Raw genomic sequence first — 11027 nt, forward strand, 5'->3', positions numbered from 1 at the left:
TTAACAAGTTTCCAAAACTTTGCAGGGTTATTCAAATTGTCATGTATTGCATTAAGATAGTAGGCACATTTAGAGTCTTTAATCAGCTTAGTGCATTTGTTTCTTAATGTCCTATACAGATTCCAATCTAATGGAATATTCGATTTCTTTGCTTTAGCCCAGGCAGTGTCTCTCTGTCGAATGAGAGAGGATATAGAATCATTAAACCAGGGGTTGTCTTTACCGCTTATCCTAGATGTCCTAAAAGGATCATGCTTGTCACGTATAGCCAAGAAGGTGGATTTAAAATAATTCCATGCTAACTCAACATCGGTCATAAGTGAAACAATGTGTAAATCACTATTAAAAACATCATGTAGAAACGCCTGCTCATCGAAATGTTTGAATCGCTTCTTGTGAATGAGACGTGGCTTTCCTTTAGGGATCTTACAGGTTCTCACACAAGCAATTGCGCAGTGGTCGCTTATATCATTACAAAACGTGCCTACTGCGGATAAACGGTGAGGTGCGTTTGTAAGAATAACATCAATCAAAGTGGACTTCTCTAAATCTTTTTGGTTTAACCGAGTTGGCGAGTTAACTAGTTGCACCAAACAGAGAGAGTCACAAGTGTCCTTGAAAGAGTTTTGTAAATCCGTTTGCCAGTCCCAGTTTAGGTCTCCGAGTAAAACCATCTCGGATTTAGTCCAGTTATGGAGAAGATTGGAGAGTATATTCGTGGCTTCGCTTGAGGCAGCGGGCGGGCGGTAGCATCCGACCACTATAATGTCTGAACCACTTGGGAGCGATAGTTTAATTACAGAGAGTTCAAAGCATTTTGGTTTTGTTAGGGATTCGATGCAGGTGCAGTCTAAATGGTTTTTAACATAAATCGCAACCCCGCCCCCTTTTCCCACACGGTCTGTTCTAAAGACATTGTAATCTTTTATATTTATCATATCATTTGTAATCGACTTTTTGAGCCACGTCTCAGAAAGGACAATGATATCAGAGTCAGTCGAATCGGCCCATATTCTGATGGAGTCCATCTTATTAATCATGCTGCGAACATTAAGGTGAAAAAGACGTAATCCGTCTTTCGTTCTAAACTCCTCTGGCGTTTGCAGCTGAGACAGTCTGGGCCTGGATTCGGTTTCACGTTACCCGACATCAGGAGTAGGAGAATTAGAAGCCAGGTCCTCCTCGCTGGGCTGGTCGGCTTGCCGTCGCAAGTGCGCGCTGCATAGGGGGAAAGTCTCCCATTTCCCTGGGCCCATAGACAGCGTAGTCCTCGCGGCAGAACCCCGGGTAGATGAGACGTCCATGAGAGAAGGTCCTCCGCGAGCAGCGGGGTTGTCATCATGGCAAAAACTCTTACTGGATCCGGGGAAGCCATGGTGCCTGGGGTAGGCACCATGGCTTCCCCGGATCCAGTAAGAGTTTTTGCCATGATATATACTGTATATTAACTACTGGTATTGTTTATTGTTGTTATTTATTACTTACATGTTCTCCCCAGTCCCCCTCCCACCGGGGGAAGCGCCAGCAGCTGGAGCTTCTCTCTGAACTCCGACGAAAACAAGGGAAGGAAACGCGGCACGTTTATGAAGGAAGGACGGAGCCATCGAGGACATCATCACAGGTACTCATATACTACTATACTGCTCTCTGATTGGCTGGTATCTGTCTGCTCTCTGACTGGCTGGTATCTGTCTGCTCTCTGATTGGCTGCAGCTCTGAAGACCGTCCCCTTCACTGCTCGTTCGGCCAAACGCAGCTCTCGCTTCTTCTGTGACGCGGCTCACTCCGAGGAGCACTACTGATGACGACACACAGGAGGAACCGGAGGAGAACTGGAGAACCGGAGTAAAGTGAAGGACATGGTCTGTTTGATGATCAGCTGACACGAGTGGCGGCTGGTTCTCATAGTTCTGTCGTCGCGGCTCGGAAGAGAGGGAACAGTTTTTGTTTTGGTGTTTCTTTACGCACACATTAAACCATGAATTAAGTCATGGAAACGCACCTTCAGTCTGACGGGTTCTCCGCTGGACCTTCAGTCTGACGGGTTCTCCGCTGGACCTTCAGTCTGACGGGTTCTCCGCTGCACCTTCAGTCTGACGGGTTCTCCGCTGCACCTTCCGTCTGACGGGTTCTCCGCTGGACCTTCAGTCTGACGGGTTCTCCGCTGGACCTTCAGTCTGACGGGTCTCCGCTGGACCTTCAGTCTGACGGGTTCTCCGCTGGACCTTCAGTCTGACGGGTTCTCCGCTGGACCTTCAGTCTGACGGGTTCTCCGCTGCACCTTCAGTCTGACGGGTTCTCCGCTGCACCTTCAGTCTGACGGGTTCTCCGCTGGACCTTCAGTCTGACGGGTTCTCCGCTGGACCTTCAGTCTGACGGGTTCTCCGCTGGACCTTCAGTCTGACGGGTCCTCCGCTGGACCTTCAGTCTGACGGGTTCTCCGCTGCACCTTCAGTCTGACGGGTTCTCTGCTGCACCTTCAGTCTGACGGGTTCTCCGCTGGACCTTTCAGTCTGACGGGTTCTCTGCTGGACACGCCCACTAATCGATGGGACTAATCAGCACTTTGTTTTCTACATTTCTGCGACGTCGTGTTTATATGTTGTGATCGGTCAGAACCACACCAACCTGAAATCAGAGTTCTGCAGGTTCTGTGGTTCTTAAAGATCTGTGGTTCTAGAGTTCTGCAGGTTCTGTGGTTCTGAAGGATCTGTGATTCTGGAGTTCTGCAGGTTCTGTGGTTCTATGTTCCTGTCTGTATCTGTACAGGGTTCTGCGGTTCTGTTTGACGAGCCTTGCAACAGCGGGGGGGGGAACATGTTATCTGTGAAAAACACCAGTGTGACTGCTGTGTGAACCTGTTAGCTCGAAGCGTAGCCACACCATGTAAAACACGTCTGTTAGCACGGCTGTTAGCACGATGACGCTAACGATCATATATATTCTCACAGTATCATCATGTTAACTAAAATAAATATTCAGAGGAACAGGAAGTGACAGGTTCACACAGCAAGGACTTTAATAACAAAGACATTAGGAAATAACTACGTATTTAAAACTGTAAATATTAAAACAGCAAATATTAATCATAAGATAAAGTCTGAGAATGAAAACCGGATCTGATCCGTCAGGAAAACACATCCTGATAAATGTGAATAAAGGACTTTTGTTTCTGAATAAATTAAAAGGGGTATTTGTGTAGCCCCCCCCCCCCCATAAAGACTTACAGCACAAAGTTTTCTACGTGTACAGAAACATTTTCTAGGCGTGTTGTTGTTGTTGTGTTGTTCTGCACTTTGTGTCAATAAACGCACCGTGTCTACGAGACGCTCTCTTTATTTCAAACTGATTTATCATTGGTGTGGTTACATTCACTACATTACCCATAATCCTCAGCTGCAGATCATTATCTTCATTATTATACAAAGTTACATAAAATAGGTATAATTTCTCCAGTCTGATTGGCTCTCACAGTGTCCACCTCTCTGATTGGCTGTCACAGTGTCCTCCTCTCTGATTGGCTGCCTCCGTATATAGATCACAGTTTATCATAATGTGATAAGAGTCAATGATTTGAGACAGCTGAGGTTTATCCAGAGAACGAGACTGAGGGACGACCTTTGACCCCAAGTCCTGAGACCTACACACACACACACACACACACACACTTTAGTATGGACATGGCAGCATCATGCTCGTTATATAATTGTATTTTTTTTGATAAGCATTATTTTGGAGCCGCTCACCCTGAAGACCCCCCCCGGCCAGCGGCTGCTTCCTCCGCTCTGATTGGTCCAGGCCAAGACTGGCTGAGGTCACGTAAGGTCGGAGAAGTCCGGACCCCCAAAACAACAGGAAGTGGTCTTTGTCACCGGCAGAGAAACAGTCTGCAGACACACACCTGAAACAACAACAACAACTACACCTGAGACTACAGGTACACCTGAGAGAACGCACAGGTACACTGAGGTTCTGACTGACCGGTTTCGGGGTCGATGTTGAGCACTCGCCCTCCGTTATAAATCGCCACCCAGAGACGACCGTCCGCGTCCACCGTCATCCCGTCAGGAAGCCCCTCCCCCTCGGCCAGGTGGTACACAACACGCCGGTTACCTGGGCAACACAGGTATACAGATTAAGATTGTGTACCACATTCAAATATATTTACTGCAGTACAAGCACAAGATGATAAATGAATATTTACTGCAGTATAAGTACATATTTACAGCAGTATAAGTACATGTTTATTGCAGTATGAGTACACGATAATAAATACTCAGATACCGAGACGTCCAGAGTCTGAGTCGTAGTCGAAAGCGTCGACGGTCAGAGACAAACTGTCGATGTAAAAAAACGTTTTCTGATCCAGAGACCAGTCCATCCCGTTAGAGATGTCCACCTGAGAGACAGACAGGTACAGACAGGTAGAGACAGGTACAGAGAGACAGGTACAGAGAGACAAGTACAGACAGACAGGTACAGAGAGACAAGTACAGACAGACAGGTACAGACAGACAGGTACAGAGAGACAGGTACAGAGACACAAGTACAGACAGACAGGTACAGAGAGACAGGTACAGAGAGACAGGTACAGAGACACAAGTACAGACAGACAGGTACAGAGAGACAGGTACAGACAGACAGGTACAGACAGACAAGTACAGACAGACAAGTACAGACAGACAGGTACAGACAGACAGGTACAGACAGACAGGTACAGAGAGACAAGTACAGACAGATAGACAGACAGGTACAGACAGACAAGTACAGACAGACAAGTACAGACAGACAAGTACAGACATACAAGTACAGACACACAGGGACAGAGAGACAAGTACAGACAGACAGGTACAGAGAGACAAGTACAGACAGACAGGTACAGACACACAGGGACAGAGAGACAAGTACAGACAGACAGGTACAGACAGACAGGTACAGACAGACAAGTACAGACACACAGGGACAGAGAGACAAGTACAGACCGACAAGTACAGAGAGACAGGGACAGAGAGACAGGTGAAGAGAGGTCAGAGGTCAATAGCAGAAGTGTGTTAACAAGTGATTAAAGGTGAGGTCACCTGTGTCAGGTGTTTGGTCACAGAGAGGTCAGAGGTCACAGAGAATAGAGACCCTTGTTGTCTCTGAACCTCCGCCGGTCGCTTCTCCCTCCCCATTGTACCTGAGACACACAACTGAACTGTTACTAGAACATAGTTAGCAGAACATAGTTAGCCTATCATAGTTAGCAGAACAGAGTTAGCAGAACATAGTTAGCCTATCATAGTTAGCCTAACATAGTTAGCAGAACATAGTTAGCAGAACAGAGTTAGCAGAACAGAGTTAGCAGAACAGAGTTAGCAGAACAGAGTTAGCAGAACAGAGTTAGCAGAACAGAGTTAGCAGAACAGAGTTAGCAGAACAGAGTTAGCCTATCATAGTTAGCAGAACAGAGTTAGCAGAACAGAGTTAGCAGAACATAGTTAGCAGAACATAGTTAGCAGAACATAGTTAGCAGAACAGAGTTAGCAGAACAGAGTTAGCAGAACAGAGTTAGCAGAACAGAGTTAGCAGAACAGAGTTAGCAGAACAGAGTTAGCAGAACAGAGTTAGCAGAACAGAGTTAGCAGAACAGAGTTAGCAGAACAGAGTTAGCAGAACATAGTTAGCAGAACATAGTTAGCAGAACAGAGTTAGCAGAACAGAGTTAGCAGAACAGAGTTAGCAGAACAGAGTTAGCAGAACATAGTTAGCAGAACAGAGTTAGCAGAACAGAGTTAGCAGAACAGAGTTAGCAGAACAGAGTTAGCAGAACAGAGTTAGCAGAACATAGTTAGCAGAACAGAGTTAGCAGAACAGAGTTAGCAGAACAGAGTTAGCAGAACATAGTTAGCAGAACATAGTTAGCAGAACAGAGTTAGCAGAACATAGTTAGCAGAACATAGTTAGCAGAACAGAGTTAGCAGAACAGAGTTAGCAGAACAGAGTTAGCAGAACATAGTTAGCAGAACAGAGTTAGCAGAACAGAGTTAGCAGAACAGAGTTAGCAGAACAGAGTTAGCAGAACAGAGTTAGCAGAACAGAGTTAGCAGAGTTAGCAGAACAGAGTTAGCAGAACAGAGTTAGCAGAACCAGAGTTAGCAGAACATAGTTAGCAGAACAGAGTAGCAGAACATAGTTAGCAGAACATAGTTAGCAGAAACATAGTTAGCAGAACATAGTTAGCAGAACATAGTTAGCAGAACAGAGTTAGCAGAACAGAGTTAGCAGAACAGAGTTAGCAGAACAGAGTTAGCAGAACAGAGTTAGCAGAACAGAGTTAGCAGAACAGAGTTAGCAGAACAGAGTTAGCAGAACATAGTTAGCAGAACAGAGTTAGCAGAACAGAGTTAGCAGAACAGAGTTAGCAGAACATAGTTAGCAGAACAGAGTTAGCAGAACAGAGTTAGCAGAACATAGTTAGCCTATCATAGTTAGCCTATCATAGTTAGCAGAACATAGTTAGCAGAACATAGTTAGCAGAACAGAGTTAGCAGAACAGAGTTAGCCTAACATAGTTAGCAGAACAGAGTTAGCAGAACAGAGTTAGCAGAACAGAGTTAGCAGAACAGAGTTAGCAGAACAGAGTTAGCAGAACAGAGTTAGCAGAACAGAGTTAGCAGAACAGAGTTAGCAGAACAGAGTTAGCCTATCATAGTTAGCAGAACATAGTTAGCAGAACAGAGTTAGCAGAACAGAGTTAGCAGAACAGAGTTAGCAGAACAGAGTTAGCAGAACAGAGTTAGCAGAACAGAGTTAGCAGAACAGAGTTAGCAGAACATAGTTAGCAGAACATAGTTAGCAGAACAGAGTTAGCAGAACAGAGTTAGCAGAACAGAGTTAGCAGAACAGAGTTAGCAGAACATAGTTAGCAGAACATAGTTAGCAGAACATAGTTAGCAGAACAGAGTTAGCAGAACAGAGTTAGCAGAACAGAGTTAGAAGAACATAGTTAGCAGAACAGAGTTAGCAGAACATAGTTTAGCAGAAACAGAGTTAGCAGAACAGAGTTAGCAGAACAGAGTTAGCAGAACAGAGTTAGCAGAACAGAGTTAGCAGAACAGAGTTAGCAGAACAGAGTTAGCAGAACAGAGTTAGCAGAACATAGTTAGCAGAACAGAGTTAGCAGAACAGAGTTAGCAGAACATAGTTAGCAGAACAGAGTTAGCAGAACATAGTTAGCAGAACAGAGTTAGCAGAACAGAGTTAGCAGAACAGAGTTAGCAGAACAGAGTTAGCAGAACATAGTTAGCAGAACAGAGTTAGCAGAACAGAGTTAGCAGAACATAGTTAGCAGAACATAGTTAGCAGAACAGAGTTAGCAGAACAGAGTTAGCAGAACAGAGTTAGCAGAACAGAGTTAGCAGAACATAGTTAGCAGAACATAGTTAGCAGAACAGAGTTAGCAGAACATAGTTAGCCTATCATAGTTAGCAGAACATAGTTAGCAGAACATAGTTAGCAGAACAGAGTTAGCAGAACAGAGTTAGCAGAACAGAGTTAGCCTAACAGAGTTAGCAGAACATAGTTAGCAGAACATAGTTAGCAGAACAGAGTTAGCAGAACAGAGTTAGCCTAACAGAGTTAGCATAACAGAGTTAGCCTAACAGAGTTAGCAGAACAGAGTTAGCAGAACAGAGTTAGCAGAACAGAGTTAGCCTAACAGAGTTAGCAGAACATAGTTAGCAGAACAGAGTTAGCAGAACAGAGTTAGCCTAACAGAGTTAGCAGAACAGAGTTAGCCTAACAGAGTTAGCAGAACATAGTTAGCAGAACAGAGTTAGCAGAACAGAGTTAGCAGAACAGAGTTAGCAGAACAGAGTTAGCCTAACAGAGTTAGCAGAACAGAGTTAGCCTAACAGAGTTAGCAGAACATAGTTAGCAGAACAGAGTTAGCAGAACAGAGTTAGCCTAACAGAGTTAGCAGAACAGAGTTAGCAGAACATAGTTAGCAGAACATAGTTAGCAGAACATAGTTAGCAGAACAGAGTTAGCAGAACATAGTTAGCCTATCATAGTTAGCAGAACATAGTTAGCAGAACAGAGTTAGCAGAACAGAGTTAGCAGAACAGAGTTAGCAGAACAGAGTTAGCCTAACATTGCAGGTTGCACCCACCTGCCAGCAGGCGTCCTCTCGGATCCACCTTCCCATCGTTCAGACGGTTGTTCGGTTTGTCCTCGTCCAGCTCCACCAGTGATGTCATCATCTGAGTCGACCATTCAACAGCCACGATGCTGCGACCCATGCCTGCCAGGTAACCCCCAGAGACACGAGGAACCACGAAGCTCACGAAGTCCGCTGAGGAGAACCATCAATATAATCTGTGTGAATATTATTATAATAAAGAATCACCTCTGAGTGATTGCTGCATGCCGATTGGCTCACCTGTCTCCACAGACTCGCTCTGATTGGTCGTTGGCCTCCAGCGGTGGATTTTCTGCCCGGCGATATCGACAAACATCAGCGTTCTGTTGGGACTCCTCCCACAGCGGCCCTTCTCCAATCAGAGCGCCCACCTTTATCACGCACTCTACTTTAAACCGATGACATCATCAGACTGGACCAATCACAGAAGAGAACCATGGAAAAAACAGGAAAACAAAAACTTTTACAAAATGAAAGCACAGTGGAGTTTTCATATTATATTTTAAAATTCATGTTACAGCTGTAAATAAACAAGTACTGCATTATATAAAGGGGGGGGGGGTGAATATTTCTCCCTGGCAACACTTTCTGGATCAGAGCTTCAAAATGAAATGCTAAATGGTCATTTAAAGAGTCACTGAAGAGACTTTAGACTGGGTCATTTAAAGAGTCACTAAAAAGACTTTAAACTGGGTAATTTAAAGAGTCACTAAAGACACTTTAGACTGGGTCATTTAAAGAGTCACTAAAGAGACTTTAAACTGGGTCATTTAAAGAGTCACTAAAGAGACTTTAGACTGAGTCATTTAAAGAGTCACTAAAGAGACTTTAGACTGGGTCATTTAAAGAGTCACTAAAGAGACTTTAAACTGGGTCATTTAAAGAGTCACTAAAGAGACTTTAGACTGAGTCATTTAAAGAGTCACTAAAGAGACTTTAGACTGGGTCATTTAAAGAGTCACTAAGAGACTTTAGACTGGGTCATATAAAGAGTCACTAAAGAGACTTTAAACTGGGTCATTTAAAGAGTCACTGAAGAGACTTTAAACTGAGTCATTTAAAGAGTCACTAAAGAGACTCAGCACTTCAATACCACACTCTTTCTGCTGCTGCCTTGCTCATGGGCTCTTTACTCACTGCTGGAGTAAAACTACCCCGTTTCTGAGAGGAAAGACATTCGGCTCATATTTAACAAGTTTTGGTGTCAGTCACATGACTTCCACACACACACACACACACACACACACTTTAAACTGGGTCATTTAAAGAGTCACTAAAGACACTTTAGACTGGGTCATTTAAAGAGTCACTAAAGAGACTTTAAACTGGGTCATTTAAAGAGTCACTAAAGACACTTTAGACTGGGTCATTTAGAGTCACTAAAGAGACTTTAAACTGGGTCATTTTAAAGAGTCACTAAAGAGACTTTAAACTGGGTCATTTAACACACACACACACACACACAGCTGCTGCAGGAACACAAACTGTACACACACTCACCTGCTGCAGGAACCCACACTTTGAACAAACTCCCGAATGTACTTTTAGCTCCGACCCCCACAACCAGCTGACTCGCATGAACACGCCGCTGACCAGACAGGAAGTACCTCCCCACCAAAATAAAAGCTCTCCATGCTAGACAGCAGGGATCACAACTACATTTGTCCAAGGGCCAAAATGTATCCAATAGACACTACTGTTCTGTAATCAGTTACTAAATACTGAATACATGGCTCTGAAAGTAATCAGAATACAGTTACAGTTACGTGTCTTAAACGTTGGAATCGGGTCTACTTTAACGTATTTCAGATTACTTTTAGAATACTTTTGAATACTTTCTTTTTCCATAACAGATGGGTATGTTTTGGGGAACAGGAGACACGTATTTTACTGTTTTAATGGCTTATCAAGAACTCAAACACAACATCTTGGTGTCATTCTGGACAGCTCTCTCTCATCTGCTCCCACATACAAAACATCACCCAGACTGCATTCTTTGTACTGTCTTAAAACCTTTCCTTAGAATATGTTATGAATTGTAAGGTGTCCTTGGGTGCTTTGAAAGGCGCCCCTAAATAGAATGAATTATCATTATTATTTATTATCTGAAACGATGTTATAACTTTATAACACTTGCCCCATGCCTTCAGCAGCAGCAGGCCATTCACTTTGATTTCATCCCATTATGAAATGTCATAATTTCGACAATAAAGAAATGCTACATAAACGTTATCTTGCACATTTTATCTAACCATCTCCGTTTCTAATTTTCAATATATTTAAAAGAGATCTCTCTCTCTCACCTGCGTGCGGGGGCACACATTATTCATTCTTGTTCCAACATGTGTAGTTAACATATTAAACTAGGGCTGTGCAATTCATCGTATTTTAATCGCGATTACGATTTTGGCGTGCAACGATTACGAAAACAACGTAATCGAAATAAAACGATTATTATTTTTATTTATTTTTTTAAAATGTAAATATTATTTTCTTTTTTTTATTCTTTTTTCAGTTGAATTATACTCAAAGTTCAGGGTAATCAACTCTTAAAAACATACGGTTAACTTTTTTTTTTTCAATAAATGGATGTTTTCAAAGTAAATGGATAATCGTTTTTAATAATCATGATATCAATTATTGACCAAAATAATCGTGATAATGATTTTTGCCATAATCGCACAGCCCTATATTAAACTATTCTCACATTTTACTTTTTGATAATTAACGTTACTTTTCAATTTTTAGGTTTTATAATGAAGAACCAAAAAAGGCAGATAGGTGATTAAAAATAAATATTTAAAAATAAAAGCCAGGAGGAAAGAATGTCTGAAAACAATGTAAT

General features: G+C 43.0%; 1 protein-coding gene across 1 annotated transcript; it reads right to left on the bottom strand.

Annotated features, from left to right (window-relative positions):
* Window positions 1-2994: 2994 nt before the first annotated feature.
* LOC117557182 (regucalcin-like) lies at window positions 2995-8570 on the bottom strand (the record flags this gene model as incomplete). The annotated part of the gene is given in 10 exon segments (XM_034232889.1): window positions 2995-3640; window positions 3747-3761; window positions 3763-3824; window positions 3827-3901; window positions 3982-4113; window positions 4285-4399; window positions 5079-5179; window positions 8153-8335; window positions 8423-8507; window positions 8509-8570. Coding segments are annotated over 10 exon segments (881 nt in total), but the record flags the coding sequence as incomplete, so codon positions are not given.
* Between the last annotated feature and the right edge of the window lie 2457 nt (window positions 8571-11027).

Source organism: Gymnodraco acuticeps, unplaced genomic scaffold, assembly GCF_902827175.1.
Source record: "Gymnodraco acuticeps unplaced genomic scaffold, fGymAcu1.1, whole genome shotgun sequence".
Lineage (NCBI taxonomy): Eukaryota > Metazoa > Chordata > Actinopteri > Perciformes > Bathydraconidae > Gymnodraco > Gymnodraco acuticeps.